Here is a 19534-nt window from a genome sequence, read left to right on the forward strand (position 1 = left end):
ACTAATATTATAAAGAGGAAAACTTTGTTTGTATGTTTGTTTGTAATGAATAGGCTCAAAAACTACTCGACCGATTTTAAAAATTCTTTCACCATTCGAAAGCTACATTATCCACAAGTAACATAGGCTTAATTTTATTTTGGAAAAAATTGGGTTCCATAAGATATTTGGGTTTTTCCGACACAAGGTGTAAAAAATCAACCAGAAAGGTAGGGGTGGGTAGGGGTAGGGTAGAGGTAGGTTAGGGGTAGGATAGGGGTAGTTGAAAGTTTACATCAAATTTACGCGGACGAAGTCGCGGGCGTTCGCTAGTGTTTTATATAACACGTTGTAGCAGCTTCAGCCACTCTGAGCTGCTACGAGTGTCTGCCCAGTGTCGCAGATTATAAGCAGCCAGACTTCGCATTCCCTACTTCAACAGAATGTTACTGGATGGAACGACTTGGGACATTTCTCCGCTGCCGTCTCCGGTCTGGGTCGGCACGCTCTCGGCTCCGCTCAGCGGCCTTCTTCTCCATGACAAATTCGCAGAAGGAAACCACTGTTTTCCATGCCTCTTTTGATGCCAGCATAGCTGCTATCAGACTAGCTTCAAGACTTGGACGGCAACGGAATCTACGCGGGTGAAACCGCTAGTCTACTAGTCTAGTTTATTATATTTTATGTAAACACATACAGTATGTCGTACAAGGCGAGGTACAAGGTCGCTCGGTCGACGTTTTTTGCGTTTCGCTACTTTGACCGAATGCATTTGGGGTAAGGGGTACAAGGTTGTACCTTTTTATGGGCATTGGGTTATCTATCATCAATAACAGTGTTCTAACGACTTACTATAGACCCCACCCCACCTGGCAGTAAGAGGGGATATTTACATTGGCATATGTATACCTATAATAGGATTATATCCTAGGGTTTTTTTTATTTTTTGATGTAAGTAAGTGTTGATGCAACTTAAGATGGATGCGGGCTAACTTGTTAGGAGGAGGACGAAATCTACACTCCTTTCGCTTTCTACACGACATCGTACCGGAATGCTAAATCGCTTGGCGGTACGTCTTTGTCGGTGGTAACTAGCCACGGCCGAAGCCTCCCACCAGCCAAAAACCAGGGTTGGCCTGCCCCCTCTTTATACAGCTATGGATATGAATGGAGTATAAACCCACCACGATGTTTGTGTTGTCTTGTCTTGTGGAAAACCTTTCGAACTACATATTTCACCCCCCACATCAACACACAACAGCTGTCGGAGCCGGTCATTATTATCAACCAATTAATCATAGTTACAAAGCACAATTTAGCCCCCAACGACTTCTTATACTATTATAATATATAGTACCAGCGGACGCCCGTGACTTCGTCCGCGTGGATTTCAGCTTTTCAAAAATCCCGCGCGCCATAGATACATATAAACCTTCCTCTTCAATCATCTAGGATTTAAGCATACATAGGGACAGAAAAAGCTACTTTTTTATACTATGTAGTGATTAATATTTAATATCATTGACGTATCCACATTGGAACAGCATGGATCTAAGCTATACAACATATAAAAGGGGGGATTATGATGATGAATTTACTTTTTAATTAACGCGGAATAAATACTTATGCTGTTCAACTCGGATGAAGTATGAAAGAGTTTAGGTAGTTAATTCCGTTATGAGATAAACAAAGTAGGTCAGCTTGATGACCATAAGGTTGTTACATAAAACCTTAAAAAGGTTGTCTCATAAAATTATTTAATAATAGTTCAATTTTCGGAGTGCCCCAAGGTTGTTCAATGATGCCTTCGCGTTTAACATTCGTTATGAGAACAATTTTTTATTGCTTGAACAATGACTCGTTAGTTATGGAGCATCACAGGTCAGTGGCTTGTCTTCAGGAAATAATAGACGTTTTTTAACCGACTTTTAAAACAGGAAGAGGTTCTATGTATTTATGTTTTTAACTAGGAACGGCTTAAATCAATATTATTTTTATTTTTCCATTTTTAGTGTAGTCATACTAGATATAGATTTAGGCAAGAAATGTTTCAAAATAGCCGTGATAGCCCAGTGGATACGAATCCGGTCCGGGGCATGCACCTTCAAGTTTTCAGTTGTGTGCATTTTAAGAAACTAAATATCACGTGTCTCTAACGGTGAAGGAAAAACATCGTGAGGAAGCCTGCACACCAGAGAATTTTCGTAATTCTCTGCGTGTGTGAAGTCTGCCAATCCGCATTGGGCCAGCGTGGTGGACTATTGGCCTAACCCCTCTCATTCTGAGAGGAGACTCGAGCTCAGCAGTGAGCCGATTATGGGTTGATTAAATCAACCTGCCCAGGAGTATGAAGAATAATTGTACCAAGTTTCGTTAATAACCACCCAGTAGTTTTTGTTTCTATAACGGACATACCACGCGACGAAAGCTTAAAAATGGAGTAATAAAGTTTCCCAACTTTTCTCTTCACTGCTCTGCTCCTATTGATCGTAGCGTGATGAAAAGTATACTATAACCTGCCCAGGAGTATGAAGAATAATTGTACCAAGTTTCGTTAAAATCCGTCGAGTAGTTTTTGTTTCTATAACGAACATACAGACAGACAAAAATTTCACTGATTGCATTTTTGGCATCAGTATCGATCACTAATCACCCCCTGATAGTTATTTTGGAAATATATTTCATGTACAATGTACATAATTGACTTCTCTAAAGATTTATTAAAAGTAAGATTACTGTGCGACGCTTCATGTTGTACTGAGTCAAGAATGTATTCGTTTTTGTATTCTGTATTTGGAGCGGCTACGACACCGTCGTGTTCCGTGCTCTATTTGTTTAATCTGTGACCAAGGAAATGTAAAAACTAAACTGATCAAACACCTAATAGGTACCTACCTAAAAACGATAAATGGGTATGATGACTAGGTTTGAATATATTGATTTTTATGATACATTCGGGTAAATAAGGTCAATGTTAACTAATTTATACATAAAAAGCAAAGATTGTCTGGATATTTGCAAAATAAATAAGATTATAAAATTTTAAAATCTATAAAAAAAAATTATCGTAATTAGATGAAAATTCATACAGTTTTAGCTTCCTTACATTAAATGTGTCATTTTTCAATAAATGAACTATAAACATAAACGCAGAAATAACAAAGACATTAGTAATTTTGTTTGAACGCCCATACAAAACTAAACCAACGGCGTGCCAACGACGTCATTAGTTCGTGCCATTTTGTATGGGGCATTTTTCAGGGATCCGCGGCAGCGCCGCAAATCTGACTCTTTAAATCCCTGTAGCTCCGAAAGTAATGATCGCAGATACCCTGTTACTTTTACAAAATTGCTTTGCTATTAGTATACTCTTAATTTATATACAATTTAAAAAACTGTCATCATCCCTATTATTAGGTACTTTTAGGAATGACATGTTCATCACATTATATGTGATGATTATTATTTATAGAAAGTGTTACAACGGTTTGTCGGTTATCAATTGACGCGACCGTTGCTAAAGTGTCACTTACCGGCTGATAGCCTGTCACCCCTGTCACCGCACGTGAGCCTAACGGTCGCCCTCTCATTAAACTGAGGTCATTATTATCTGCTTTATTTTAAAAAAAAATCAAATCAAAATTAATTTATTTCAAGTAGGCTCAGTTTACAAGCACTTTTGACACGTCAGTTGACTATTTGTAAAGATTCTACCACCGGTTCGGAAGGCAGGTTCTGCTGAGAAGATACCGGCAAGAAACTCAACAGTTGCTCTTTTTTAAAAATCATACAATAATATAATTTACAATTGATGATAACATTACAATTTCTTATAGTTTTACTTTTTGTGTGAAGGTGGAAGCTGATCCGATGGCCTTCAAATATTAATTAAAATCTATTATAGTAATATCGTAATTGTGTACAGATTTTCTGTTACAGATAGGCTCCGAAACTACTGGATCGGTTTTAAAAATTCTTTCTAAAATGGAAAGCAACATTATCAGCGAATAACATAGGCTATATTAATTTATCCCCGTATTAACTAGGGCATGGGGACAAGGTGAATGAGCCAGCGGGGAATCGGTTGTTTAATATAAATGACTATACAATGCTGCAGTAACCAAACTGTTACACGAACAAGCTCATGATTATTTGGGTTTGTAATTCGGCATAAGATACTACGAGAATAATCAGGTGAGTTTTAGCTAACGGATGCCCGCAACTTTGTATGTAAACTTTTAATCCCCTTTTCACCCTCTTCTATTTATATTTTCGCATGTTTTATATAAGATATGATAAATAGTCCACTAATGTTTTTATATATAACTCAAAACTCAAACTCTTTATATAACTCAAAACATGAACGATTTATATTTAAAAAAAGTTTAACCCCTTTTTCCTTTAGGGGTAGAATTTTAAAAAATTTTAAATGTCTTGATTTTTATTATTTTTCTGATAGTAGGTACGCGTATCAATTTTAACAATTAAAACTTGGAAAATGATGGACTTTGCATACAAACTTTCTCCTGTTTCACCCCCTTTTTTTATTCTTTACAAGTTAGCCCTTGACTACAATCTCACCTGGTAGTAAGTGATGATGCAGTCTAAGATGGAAGCGGCCTAACTTGTTAGGAGGAGAAAGAAATTCCACACACCTTTCTGTTTCTACACGATATCATACCGGAACGCTTAATCGCTTGGCGGTACGTCTTTGTCGGTAGGGTGGTAACTAGCCACGGCCGAAGCCTCCCACCAGCCAGACCTGGACTAATTAAGAAAATCTCAATCGGCCCAGCCGGGGATCAAACCCAGGACCTCCGTTTTGTAAATCCACCGCGCATACCACTGCGCCACGGGGGCCGTCAAAATTCCCCCCTTCTGATTTAATTTTCGCGACAGAAACACTTCTCGTTTTACTGTCTTGAATCGCACCAAGTTTTATTTAAATTCATTTAGTAGTTTTAGCGTGACGCCCGGTCAACAAAAATATGGAGAGACAGACCAAAATAATATAAAATATTTTCAGTATCGATTATCTAAAATGCCCTCCAAGTAAAATTTTCAAAATATGTTTACCTGTAATGTATTTACAGAATTTGACCTGTTACACTTTTATCATAAATGGGTATATCATCATATCATCAGATAAGTAGATGGTTATCACTCATCAACATTACATCAGCCGATGGAGTCCACTGCAGGACATGGGCCTTGTGTACGGACTTCCAAACATCACGATACTGACCCGCCTGCATCCAGCGACTCCCCGTGATTCGCTTAATGTTCTCAACCTCTGGTGGAGGGTCGATCTGTTGTACTAGGGAACGCCAACTTCAGTTGTCCTTATATCCCGCGGAAATCGTGGATTAAAAGTTGCCTATATGCTGCTCTTTAGAGATAAAATTGAATGGAAAAGGATGGAGGAGGCCATCTCAATCAAATTATTAAATTGACATCATAATATAGACAAACAAAATAGAATAAAATACGAGTATTACTAAATTGACGTTAGTAATAATTTGATTTTATATTGACATTTGTTTATTGCATATTGACATATTTGTATCATTTGTATTGTAATTTGTATTATTATGTAGGTATTTGTAATTTGGTTATTGTAAATAAAGGCTATTATTATTATTATTATATGCTGCTCAATCTACCAGTGAAATATCGATTTAAATCGGTTCAGCTATCCAGAGAATAGCCCGGACAAACAAACTGACAGACAATAGGGATGATGACAGTTTTTTAAATTGTATATAAATTAAGAGTATACTAATAGTAAAGCAATTTTGTAAAAGGAACAGGGTATCTGCGATCATTACTTTCGGAGCTACAGGGATTTAAAGAGTCAGATTAGCAGCGCTGCCGCGGATCCCTGAAAAACGCCCCATACAAAATGGCTCGAAAAAATGACGTCATAGGCAATGTAATGATCGTTAGATTTGTATGCGCGTTCAAACAAAATTACTAATATCTTTGTTATTTGTGCGTTTATCTTTATAGTTCATATATTAAAAAATGTCACATTTAATGTAAGGAAGCTAAAACTGTATGAATTTTCATCTAATTGCGATAAAAAAATTTTAATCGTTTTTGAAATTTTATAATCTCATTTATTTTGCAAATATCCAGACAATCTTTGCTTTTTATGTATAAATTAGTTAACATTGACCCTATTTACCCGAATGTATCATAAAAATCAATATATTCAAACCTAGTCATCATCCCCATTCTTATACCTCAGTGCGCCTAATATGCGACCAAACGAAGTATCTCGTGAAGTGAAATAGACAAAAATGACGCGTTTTCACGCGTTAGTACGAATGAGATGAGGCTGGGGCTACTGCGCCGCCTTTGGGCGCTATTTTGTCCATTTCTCTTCACGAGTTACACATGCTAGGCATACTGAAAATAGATTAAAATATAAAGTACTCGAGAACACAGAAGTCAGATTAAGTACAGAATTGGTCCGGGGATGTACTACATCTTACTTATTTAGGTCGCTGTATTGATTTAAAAGCCGTTTCTACAAATATAGTATGCGCAATAATGTGAATACAACATACGCAACAAGTACTATTGTCCTAAAATGTCTGATTTACAGGCATTGAAAGTTGCATAAAATGCTTAATTATTCTACTTTTGGTCTCACTACCCTTTATATCCATACACTACACACAACTATTAATCGCAATATGCATACATACTATACACATCTAATTAAGAAAACGTCGTTTAGTCTCGTTTTTAGGTTGTTGATCTTATTCTTTGACAGACGGGCAACGTCTAGCGAATCAGTTTACGATCTAAATGGTCTGAGAACTTTGGACCACAGATCACTATAGACTAGAAACTTTGGACGTTCTTATTATTGCCAAGTGGAACATAGCTGTAGAGTAATTTAATTTTTTTTATGGTCACTCAAAAGGGCTAGAACTCAGAGCTGTAAAACCAGTTTATAATAAAAAAATAGGTCTGTGAGAAGAGGGGAATTCCCGGCAGCTAAGTTGTAGGTCGTGGTTACTTACCACAACGTGTAGAGTACATTGACTTAGAGCCCCCGCTGACTTACAACTTTTAGTTGGCCGACTAAATCGGCCGAGTATATAACAGCGTTGTATGGCAGCCCGCACATCTGTCCAACTAAATCGTCCAACTAATAAATTGGACGCACAATTATAAAGTTGTCCAACTATCGGCCGAGGCCGACCCATAGAGTGGGGCCGACTGCTCGACGCTCGTTAGTACGGTTCAGTGTTCCCAACCTCAAACAACTGAAAAACACCAACTCGCCAAAAATTAAAGAGTACCTAATGAAATGAAATAAAATTTTATTGTTAAAATAAGTCCTTTTACAATGGTGCTGAGGACTCTGATTTAAGTTTGATAAACCTCTATCTCAGGATTTTGCCTTAACCTGGATTGACCATAAAAAAACTTTCGACTCGGTGCCTCATTCATGGCTGTTGAGCTTTGCAAAATCATGCATGTATGTATAATAATACTTTATTTCAAGCTTCAGTAGGCTCATAGTTATGTTAGTAAAAAATATAAAGGTACTAAACTATAGCAAACTTAAGTAAATTGTGCTCGTAATATGTGTGTCACTGCCGCTCCAATCCATTTGACACGGAATGACATATTTACAGCCCAACCTGCTTGCAATAAATAATTAGATAAACTAGCTCATCAAAAGAGGATACTCATTCTGTAGTATGAAAAAATTATCTGGATAACATCTGAGTTTAAAATGTAAGGTATAATGCATTCCACATTCTAATCTGTTACTTAAAATAGGATGCATCCAAAAAGATTTCTTTTGTTTTTTTTTTATCAAAAGAACAATTAGAGCGCTTTTCCGCATTTCCACGTACACGCACCGCGCTAGCAACACCGCGTCTGAAAGTCGACGGCTGCTATTCTGCAAAATAAAGTTGTCTAAATAATCTCTACGATAATCGGCCAACTAAAAATGTCAGTGAGCGGTCACCCTTACATTACAACTCAGGTTGGTTGGACATACCTATAACCTATGTTTTGGTATGATATTTTCATAATAATGACGCCGGGCTTTGTCTCTTGCCTTTTAAATGGTCTAAGCTTGTCTTGAATCTTGAATTCTTGATAATGTGTACTTACATATTGTACTTGTACTAGACCTGTGTAATTCGATCGTTTCGTAAAACCCGGGTCGATCGCGACCCATACTCATGGAGATCGGGTCTCAATGATTCGATCATTTCGATCATTCGGGTCACGGGTTGTTTGGGTTTTGTGTATCGTTGCGACGCGGCTTGAAGTAGGTAGGTATTTGAACTGAACACCCGTAAGACCCGAACCGGAACCCGATCCTTTGATTGACCGACGGTTTCAAAACAAAGTTATGCCTACTATCAGTTAAATAAATATTGTGGTTTGTAATTGTATCGCTTTTGCGTGGTGATACAATAATATTAATTCATCGTCTAAATTTACATTCGAAAAATGGGATATTTTATTTTATGTTTTTATGAATATAGATAAAAAAAATGTAAATAATTAAAGTTATTATCTATACTAATATTATAAAGAGGTAAAGTTTGTAAGTTTGTAAGTTTGTCACATTTTTTAAATGGGGTAATCTTCGGAACTACTGGTCCGATTTTAAAAATTCTTTCACAAGTAGAATGCTACATTATCGGGGAGTGCTATAGGCTATATTTTATATTGGTATCATATATATTAGCCGAGTTATCACAGTTTTTGTCATACAGGTCGGACTGAAAATCCTTTTAAACAGACTTACTCGCATGCGCTGCCTTAACTATTGTGTAAAATTGAAATTAATGTATTGAGACTTTATGTATCTTTAAAAGTTCTACAAAAAAGTCCGCGACACCATATATCTATCTTCTTTATATTAGCAGTTATAGTACTATTTGTGTTTTAAAAATTATTAATCTATATCTATACTCTATACTAATATTATAAAGAGGTAAAGTTTGTAAGTTTGTAAGTTTGTCACATTTTTTAAATGGGGTAATCTTCGGAACTACTGGTCCGATTTTAAAAATTCTTTCACAAGTAGAATGCTACATTATCGGGGAGTGCTATAGGCTATATTTTATATTGGTATCATATATATTAGTCTATACTAATATTATAAAGAGGTAAAGTTTGTAAGTTTGTCACATTTTTTAAATGGGGTAATCTTCGGAACTACTGGTCCGATTTTAAAAATTCTTTCACAAGTAGAATGCTACATTATCGGGGAGTGCTATAGGCTATATTTTATATTGGTATCATATATATTAGCCGAGTTATCACAGTTTTTGTCATACAGGTCGGACTGAAAATCCTTTTAAACAGACTTACTCGCATGCGCTGCCTTAACTATTGTGTAAAATTGAAATTAATGTATTGAGACTTTATGTATCTTTAAAAGTTCTACAAAAAAGTCCGCGACACCATATATCTATCTTCTTTATATTAGCAGTTATAGTACTATTTGTGTTTTAAAAATTATTAATCTATATCTATACTCTATACTAATATTATAAAGAGGTAAAGTTTGTAAGTTTGTAAGTTTGTCACATTTTTTAAATGGGGTAATCTTGGGAACTACTGGTCCGATTTTAAAAATTCTTTCACAAGTAGAATGCTACATTATCGGGGAGTGCTATAGGCTATATTTTATATTGGTATCATATATATTAGCCGAGTTATCACAGTTTTTGTCATACAGGTCGGACTGAAAATCCTTTTAAACAGACTTACTCGCATGCGCTGCCTTAACTATTGTGTAAAATTGAAATTAATGTATTGAGACTTTATGTATCTTTAAAAGTTCTACAAAAAAGTCCGCGACACCATATATCTATCTTCTTTATATTAGCAGTTATAGTACTATTTGTGTTTTAAAAATTATTAATTTTATATACTTAGGTTTACGTCATTATTTATACAACTAAACTTTAATCCTTATCAAAATAAATTATTTAATAATCACAAGGATATTATGGAGATAAGATTTGCCCTTTACAGTATGTTAATTACTTAAATAGTTTCGGAGATAATACAAAATTTCTAAAAGACGCAGAAATTCCGCTATATGACGCCCGGCGCTTTCATTTACGTAGTTCCTGTTCCCGTGTGAATATAGGGATCAAACATAGCCTATGACACTCGCAAATAACGTAGCTTTCTATTGGTAAAACAATTTTCCAAATCAGTCCAGTAGATCCAGAGATTACCTCCTACAACCACACGAACTATACCTCTTTATATTATTAGCATAGAAGTCTCTATTTCTCTTGGTCATACCACCACTCTCGAAGCACTGGACCGATTTTGCTAAGGGTAGGAATAAGATAGAGAAGTTACAGGATAGGGTAGGGTACGGGTAGGGAAGCGTAGGGGTAGTGTAGGGGTAGGGTAGGTTTAGGGCTGGGTTTAGGGTAGTGGTAGGGTAGGGGTAGGGGTAGGATGGGGGTAGGGTGTAGGTAAGGTAGGGGTAGGGTAGGGGTAGGAGTAGGGTAGGGTAGGGGTAGGGTAGATGTAGGGGTTGGGTAGGGTAGGGTTGGGGTAGTGGTAGGGTAGGGTAGGAGTAGGGTAGGGTAGGTGTAGTAGTAAAGTTGACATCGAAATTTACGCGGACGAAGTCGCGGGCGTCCGCTAGTATATTATATAGATAAAACTATTGCTAAAAGTAATACATACTTACATATATATTTTAGACTTTATTCCTTACGAATTTACCACTCAAGTCATCATCATTATCAACTACAGAATAGAGAATGATATCTTTACAAGCCCCGAGATGAAGCCGATGAAACTCATAAATACAGAGTAATACATATCTTCCTTTACATACATACGAATAAAAGAGACAACTACAGATTGTACTTGCGAATGATGATTCGACATTATAAGCAATTGAGCCGAATAATTATTTATAACACTAATACAATCAAAATAAAGTTCAATTTAGTGTGGTCGGGTCGAGAGATCGAGTTTATTATATGGATCACCAAACGGGTCTCACAAGATTGGGTGTTTTAGTCGTCCGCGACCCGATTATTCACGAGAACTACAGATTTGAGAGTTATTGTATTAAAAATAAAGTTCAATTTAGCGTGGTCGGGTCGAGTGATCGAGTTTTTATATGAATCACAAGATCGGGTGTTTTAGACGTCCGCGACCCGATTATTCACGAGAACTACAGATTTGAGACTTATTGTTTTAAAAATAAAGTTCAATTTAGCGTGGTCGGGTCGAGTGATCGAGTTTTTATATGAATCACTTGATCGGGTGTTTTAGACGTCCGCGACCCGATTATTCACGAGATCTACAGATTTGAGAGTTATTGTAATGAAAATAAAGTTCAATTTTGTATGGTAAACAAAAACCTTTCGATCTTTTAATCGAGTCTGCGCCCGGGCGGGTCACCAAACGGGTCACATAAGATCGGGTGTTTTTAACGTCCGCGACCCAATTACTCACGCACAAGTAGTGATCGGGTGTCGGAGATTTGATCATTCGCGATCGACACAGGTCTAACTTGTACCTACAATTGTACATTTGAAATTTTGAATTGGATCACCTTGTGTTTTGACGGTGGTTTATTAGTGTTAGACTGTTAGTGCTGTTTAGAATTTAGAGTAGTATTAATTACGTATTTCTTATCAGTCTCTTATAAATAAAATGATAAGTACTTTCTTATTCATTTTAGTGTCCTGACTCCTGTGAGCCTCACGTCGCCGTCGTTCACTTCAATAGTTTATGAAATAAAAATACCAGAAGTTAATCACAAGACAGAAGAGTGTTGTAAAGTTTCTTTAATTGACATTAGACAGTAAAGTGAACAGTATGGGTAAGTACTTACTTACATAACAAGTAATTTTATCTATGAAGTACCTCTAACAATAATTTTTATTATTTAAACTTAGTAACAAAGATCAGACAATAAACATCTTTGTCTACTTTCTGTATTGCATCACCATAATGCTTAATTATCTAGATAATCTTCATATTCTACTCGTATTTCTACATTTTCTATACCTACTTATAATAAAACTGTAACAGGTTCAATTCTGTACCTACATTGAAGTTATTTTGAAAATTTTTGCATTTTATAATCGATACTGAATGAAGTAAATGTTTTTTTTTATTTGTTGTCTGTCTGTCCATAATTTATGTTACCGGGCATCACTCTGAAACTACTGAATGAATTAAAATGAAACTTGGTACGATTCGAGACGAAAATAAAACCAGAAGGGGATGAAATGGGGATTGAAAGTCTGTATGGAAAGTCCTTCATTCTTCGCGATATGTATTTTGTAAAATTTGGTACGTGTATAACCAAGAAAATACAAAAAATAATGTAATTCAAGATTCCTCAAAATTCTACCCCTAATGAGTTAAAAAGGGGTTGAAGATTTTTTTAATATAAATTGTCCTTGTTTTGAGTTACATTTTTGTAAAATGGTTAGAGGATTATTTATTATACTAGAGGTGGAAAGTTTATCGAGTAGCACGCGGACGAAGTCGCGGGCGTCAGCTAGTACTTATAATAAAACTGTAGCAGGTCCAATTCTGTATATTGAGGATACCTACATACTTTGCAATTGGAGGGCATTACTTACCTACATATTTTTTATTTTTTATCGCGAAATTAAAATCAGAAGGGGGTGAAATAGGGGTTGAAAGTTTGTATGGAAAGTTCATTTTTAGAGTTACGGTTGCAAAAATTTGTCCATAAATCATCAAAATAATACGATGATTCACAAGTTTTTTTTTTCAAAAAAAGTCCTCAAGGGTAAAAAGGGATTGAAAGATTTTCTATAAATAAATAAATCGTTCATGTTTCGAGTTATATTTTTGTAAAATGATTGACATGCAAAAATATTAATAGAAGGGGGTGAAATAGGGGTTGAAAGTTCACATTTAGTTTCACGCAGACGAAGTCGCGGGCGTCCGCTAGTATTTACATAAATGCATTTCTAGACATATAGTATGTATAAGACTTCTCCATAAATATGTACATTTCTGTTGCAGCAACAAAGAAGTTTGAGTTTTCAGTACAACAGGAACCATCTGAACCCGTTTTCCTTGGGAATATTTTCTATTCTAAATATAAAAAGGCCCTTTTCCTACAAGACAAGGAAAATGTGCAACAAATCCTGCGTCAGGGCCACGAGCTGAGGATCATGTTGAAGGAGCTGGAGCCAGGCCAGACAGTGGCCGTCAGTTCCATGATGATCACAGAAGAGTGAGTTGTTATTTTTACCTGTCGAATGTTTATTTAATTTAATCTATACTTATAATAAATCTGTAGAGAGGTCAATTCTGTACATGAAATATATTTTCAAAATAACTATCAGGGGGTGATTAGTGGTCGATACTGATGCCAAAAATGCAATCAGTAAAATTTTTGTCTGTCTGTCTGTCTGTATGTTCTGTATAGAAACAAAAACTACTCAACGGATTTTAACAAAGCTTGGTACAAATATTCTACATACTCCTGGGCAGATTATAGTATACTTTTTATCACGCTACGATCAATAGGAGCAGAGCAGTGAAGGGAAATGTTGAGAAAACGGGAGAAGTTACTCCATTTTTTAAGCTTTCGTCGCCGTCGGGTGGTAGGGTAGGAGTAGGGTAGTGTTAGGGTAAAGATAGGGTAGGGTAGGGAAGAGGTAGGGTCGGGGTAGAAGTAGGGTTTCACGCGGACGAAGTCGCGGGCGTCCGCTAGTATATTAATAAAGGACAATGGGCAAAAGCTGTATCGCTGAACTGAGCAAATCAAAGTTGTGTCACAAGATTTTTATGAAAATAATTCATTTTTAATTTAAAAATAATGTTAGTTTCACTTATAAGATATCACGAAAACACCGTCAATAAAAACTAATAAAAATAAAATACTGTATTGTCTTTAATCGCCGCCATTCTTCGAATATCTATGTATCTAAGGTTGCCATAGTAATTTTTACTTACATGACATATAACAGTCATGTCACTTTATATATTTTTATTTTATTTTTTTTATTTTATTATTTATATCATTTCGACGATTTAATACCGCTATTAATTAGGAACTAAACTTAAGTGAAACAGGACCAAATTATATTCCAAAATATCTTTTACTTTTTAACCAGCGTTTTAGTTTAAACATTGTTCTGTTAAACATTACGTTTTGTGTAGGTAGGTATGTAAAATGCGTAACTCGACACTTGCTGATTACCGCGAAATGCGATGAATTATCATTAGATGGTAAATTATATTTAAAAGTTTTCAAATCATACTTTTAATTAAGCTTTATTTCATTGTGACGCAATAAAGTTGATACCGATACAAATCTTCATAGTCACTTGGTCAATGTCCTTTACTTTAATATATTTGGAAAGTCTAAGTTTTAGTTATAACATAACTAAACCATAGATTTAATAATTTACAGTCGTTTTTTGTTTTAGTACAGTTATATACTAGCGGACGCCCGCGTCTTTGTCCGTGTGAAAATCAATGTAAACTTTCAACCCCTATTTTAACACTTTAAGGGTTGAATTTTAAAAATTCTTAAATCACATTATATTTCGTATTTTTTATGATTCACAAACAAATTTTTACTTAACTCTAAACCCCACTATACAAACTTTTCACCCCTGTTTCACCCGCTTCTGATTTAATTTCTACGACAAAGAGTATCCTATAACCCTATTCGTATGATCTAGTTTCATCGCGATGCCCGCTCAATAAAAACATGGTCAGACAGACAAAAAATAAAAAATCAGTTGTCTGTAAAGTCGGTTTACCGACGATAGTTGAACGTGACAACGTCATAAGAAAATACTGATGGAATGGTTGCATTTTTCAAAAGAAAATGTTCGTTTCGTTAAAATTAATCTTCATAGACCAGATTCCAGAATATACTTACTTTTATCTTCTTCTTCTCTAATATATAAAAATAAATCGGGTTTTCCTTCCTGATGCTATAACTCTAGAACGCACGAACCGACTTCCACGGTTTTGCATTTGTTGGAAAGGTCTCGGGCTCCGTGAGGTTTATAGCAAAGAAAATTCAGGAAAAGGTAGGGGTAGGGTAGGGGTAGGGTAGGGTAAGGTAGGGTAAGGTAGGGGTAGCGTTGGGTAGTGGTAGTTGAAAGTTTACATCGAGTGTCACGCGGACGAAGTCGCGGGCGTCCGCTAGTTAACATATAAATATAATAATTTAAGACTAATCCTAATATATAAATGCTAAACTTATTATAAAAATAAAATATATATAAGGGAATATCATTATAACTACAACTATAAAATTAAAATTAATTAAAATTAAAAAAACTAATACCTAAAAAATACTAATACTTACTTTATTTCTTGTAAAAAAAGTTGGCAATCCTAGAGCGAGGGAACGACGCATGACGTCATCTTTTTTCGAGTGTGCAGCCGACTCCATCGAATTATAAGTTATCACGTCAATAATATTTTTGGCTTCAGTACCGATTACAAACCTTCAACTAAAACAGAATATCTCCAATATAAATAATTTGACCTGTTAGGTACAGTTTTGTTATACTTGTAAATATAGATTGATAAATAAGGGCAGGTTTTACTACAGTCGACTTATTCACAAGTTTTGTATCTGTCATAAGTTAAGTGCTGGATAGCTTAATTGTTAAAAGATTTGTCACTTTAATACTTAATACTAAATGACAAAGACACATATCAGAAGGTGATGAAAACTTTCATTTCATTTGAAATTCACTTTGACTGAATTGAACGGACTTTGTTCATTAACGCTTTCCAGATGTCCGCTGTTAGTTAAGAAGACCGAACCAAATGTACCAGTCGATTGCTTCTACTTCACTGCCAATCGGCTCAGCGGCTTAGTCGCAGCATATGCATTCGATAACCGCGACTTGTTTCCCGATCTAGAGTCTCCGGAGGCGAATGCTTTGGGGTTAAAGTGGGATAATAAAGACGAGAACAAATGCAGACTCTACCTGGCAGCAGTTTCTGGGAGCGAGCATTTCGAAAGTCAGTTCGCTTACTGGCCACTTATCTGTGCCTTGAGGAAGTTTCAGTTGAAAAAAATTACAGTCGATCCAGTTTTGAAGATGGCCAAAATTAAGAACTGCAGTGGCTCGCGCATGGCTCACGCACTGATGCAGAACTCGAGCTTTGTGAGAGACTTGTGGTGCTTGTTCCCGAACTCGTCGCCCGCCGACATTAAGCTCGTGTTGAGCAGTGCGCCGCCAAAAATGAAGTCGCTATTTTCGAATGCGGAATGATCTTGAGTTTATTTTTTTAAATGGCTATATATTTTTTGTGAGATTACCTAATTTTATCATAATTAATATTAATTTGTGCGTTATGTAAACAATTAGGTACTCGTGTGTTATTGTCATTAAATAATTGTATTTCTTTTTAATGACTATTAAATTACTACAATATAATGGAATAACGGGTGTTTTATTGTTTTGTAAAATAAAAAAATAAAATAGCCACATTGTTTGTGTAAATAAAAAAATTCAAAATCGGCTTAGTAGATCCAGAGACCAAGAAGACAAACTTTACCTCTTTATAATACTACTAGCAGACGCCCGCGACTTCGTCTGCGTAAAATTTAGTTTTTCACAAATCCCACGAGACGCCTGGATTTTTTCGGGATGAAATATAACCCATGTGTTAATCCAGAGTATAATCTATTTCTATTCCAAATTTCAGCTAAATCGGTTAAAAATTGACAAAGTTTCATACAAATTTTGATCCCCTATTTTATCCCCTTGGGGGTAGAATTGATCAAAATCCTTTCTTAGCGGATGCCTACGTCATAAAATCTACTTGCATGCCAAATTTCAGCCCGATCCGTCCAGTGGTCTGTGCGTTAATAGATCAATATGTCAGTTAGTCACCTTTGAGTTGTATGTATATATTTAGATAGTATAGATTAGTGCAGATAGAAGAAGATAGGAAGAGAGCTAGCGGATGTTTTAGAAAGGAGACGTGTGAACATTGCTTGTTTGCAAGAAACGAGATGGAAGGGTTCAAAAGCTAGAGAAATCGGGATGGGTTTTAAATTTTTTTACTGCGGGAGTGATGGCAAAAGGAATGGGGTTGGTGTAGTGTTAGATAATGAGTTGAAAAAATGTGTGACAGATGTAAATAGAGTTAATGATCGAATTATAGTAGTCAAACTAATTATAGAAAATGTAATGTCCAATATAGTAAGTGTATATGCGCCTCAAACAGGTTGTGATGATGCGACGAAAGAGAAGTTTTGGAATGATTTTGACGGAGTTATGATAGCTATCCCCAATAATGAAAAGGTCTATATAGGGGGAGATTTTAATGGTCATGTAGGAAGACTCAATGAAAGTTATGAGAGAGTACATGGAGGTCGGGGCTTTGGAAACCGTAATCGGGAGGGAGAAAACCTGCTGCAGGGAGCCACGGCTTTTGATCTGGCAGTAGTTAATACATTCTTTGAAAAACAGGATCAACATTTGATAACATATAAAAGTGGGAATCATAATACACAAATTGACTATTTTCTTATAAGAAGAGACCATATTAAAGAAATTAAAAACTGTAAAGTCATACCGGGGGAACCTTTAGTATCACAACACCGACTTTTACTAATGGAAATAAAAATTAAAATCCAAAAGTCTATGCCTAAGCCTAAGACCCTGCCCAAAATAAAATGGTACATGCTAGAGAAAGAGGAGTGTGTGAAAGAGTTTCGAACAAGAGTGGTAGACAAAATGATTGACATGGATGACCTTAACAATAAATCGGGGAATGAATGCTGGAATGAAATAGCTTTGTGCATGAGGAGTGAGGCAAAGAATGTTTTTGGAGAGACTAAAGGTAAAAGTATGATAGCTAAAGACACATGGTGGTGGAGTAAGGATATACAAAATATAGTGAAAGAAAAGAAGGATGCATTTAAGGATTGGAAAAATGTGAGTGATTATGACGGCAATTCGAAAGAGATTAAAAAGAATGTTTACGTGGAGAAGAAAATGAAAGCGAAAAAAGCGGTTGCTATTGCAAGGGGAAAAGTAAACAGTAAATTGTATGAGTCCCTAGATTATCCCCAAGGGCAAAAAGACTTATTTCGCCTAGCAAAAGCGAGAGAAAAGAATGCAAGGGATATAGTACATGTGAAATGCATAAAAGATGATGCCGGAAAGGTTTTGACAAATGACGAAGAAATAAAAGGTCGGTGGAAGGAATACTTTAAAAAGTTGATGAACGAAGAGAATGACTGGAATCGCGAATTAGAGAATGTATCAATGAATGTGGCAGTGGTAAAAGAGGTGAGTATAGATGAAGTAAAAATGGCAGTGCAAAGTATGAAAAGTGGTAAAGCGGTAGGGCCTGACAGTATACCAGTCGAAGCTTGGAAGTGCCTGAAAGTGGATGGATGGAAATGGCTGACTTTATTTTTCAATAAGTTGTTGCACGAAGAGTCAATCCCGGAAGAGTGGTCCAGCAGTTCGTTGGTGCCCATATTTAAAAATAAGGGTGATGTCCAGAATTGCAACAACTATCGAGGAATAAAGCTCATGTCACATACTATGAAGATTTGGGAGAAAGTGATAGATAAGAGAATAAGAGAGGAGAGTGAGGTTACTCTAAATCAGTTTGGGTTTATGCCAGGACGGGGTACAACTGATGCCATTTTCGCTTTGCGTCAACTGTGTGAGAAATACAGGAATGCACAAAAGAATCTCCACATGGTGTTTGTTGACTTAGAGAAAGCGTATGACAGAGTACCCCGTGAGGTTGTATGGTGGGCTATGAACGTGAAGAAAATACCTGGGAAGTATGTTAGAATAGTGAAAGAAATGTATAGTGATGCATGCACAAGCATACGGTCAGAAGCTGGTGTTACTGACAAGTTTCAAGTGGAGGTGGGCTTACACCAAGGATCGGCTTTAAGCCCCTATTTGTTTCTCCTAGTAATGGATGCTCTGACATCAGACATACAGGAAGAAGCACCTTGGTGTATGCTGTTCGCCGATGATATTGTACTTGTCGGAGAAAACGCATCTGAGGTACAGAGCAGACTGGGAAAATGGCAGGAGAAATTGGAAAGTGTTGGTCTACGAATCAGTCAAACGAAAACTGAATACTTATTCTTGGACTTTGGCGGTACATCTCAATCTTCCAAAATTGCCTTAAATGATGTAACCCTACCAGCTTGCTCCGATTTTCGGTACCTCGGGTCGCTTTTTCAAAACGATGGCAATGTGGACCGAGATGTAAAAAGTAGAATGAATGCGGGATGGATGAAATGGCGACAGGTCTCAGGTGTACTATGTGACCCGCGAATGCCTCTTAGACTTAAGGGTAAAATATACAAAACGGTTGTAAGACCTGTCGTGCTGTATGGATCAGAATGTTGGGCGGTGAAAGGGATGGATAGTAAAAGAATGCATGTGAACGAAATGCGTATGTTGAGATGGATGTGTGGTGTGACAAGAATAGATAAAATAAGGAATGAGTATATAAGAGGAAGTCTGAAGGTGGCGCCAGTGACAGAAAAATTGAGGAGTAGAAGGTT

General features: G+C 36.3%; 1 protein-coding gene across 3 annotated transcripts; it reads left to right on the forward strand.

Annotated features, from left to right (window-relative positions):
* Positions 1 to 7883: 7883 nt before the first annotated feature.
* Positions 7884 to 16426, forward strand: LOC112043868 (uncharacterized). 3 transcript variants are annotated; one of them, XM_052886895.1, is made up of 4 exons: positions 7884 to 7993; positions 11696 to 11836; positions 13021 to 13234; positions 15770 to 16426. In XM_052886895.1, the coding sequence occupies exons 2-4, from the start codon at positions 11833 to 11835 to the stop codon at positions 16251 to 16253; spliced, it is 702 nt and encodes a 233-aa protein (XP_052742855.1). In that variant the 5' UTR covers positions 7884 to 7993; positions 11696 to 11832; the 3' UTR covers positions 16254 to 16426. The 3 variants fall into 3 exon arrangements, with proteins under 3 accessions (XP_052742855.1, XP_023935293.1, XP_052742854.1); XM_024079525.2 differs by lacking the exon at positions 7884 to 7993 and adding an exon at positions 11454 to 11601; XM_052886894.1 differs by lacking the exon at positions 7884 to 7993 and having other exon boundaries at positions 11614 to 11836.
* Positions 16427 to 19534: the final 3108 nt, after the last annotated feature.

This window comes from Bicyclus anynana, chromosome 18 (genome assembly GCF_947172395.1).
Source record: "Bicyclus anynana chromosome 18, ilBicAnyn1.1, whole genome shotgun sequence".
In the NCBI taxonomy this organism is placed as follows: Eukaryota; Metazoa; Arthropoda; class Insecta; order Lepidoptera; family Nymphalidae; genus Bicyclus; species Bicyclus anynana.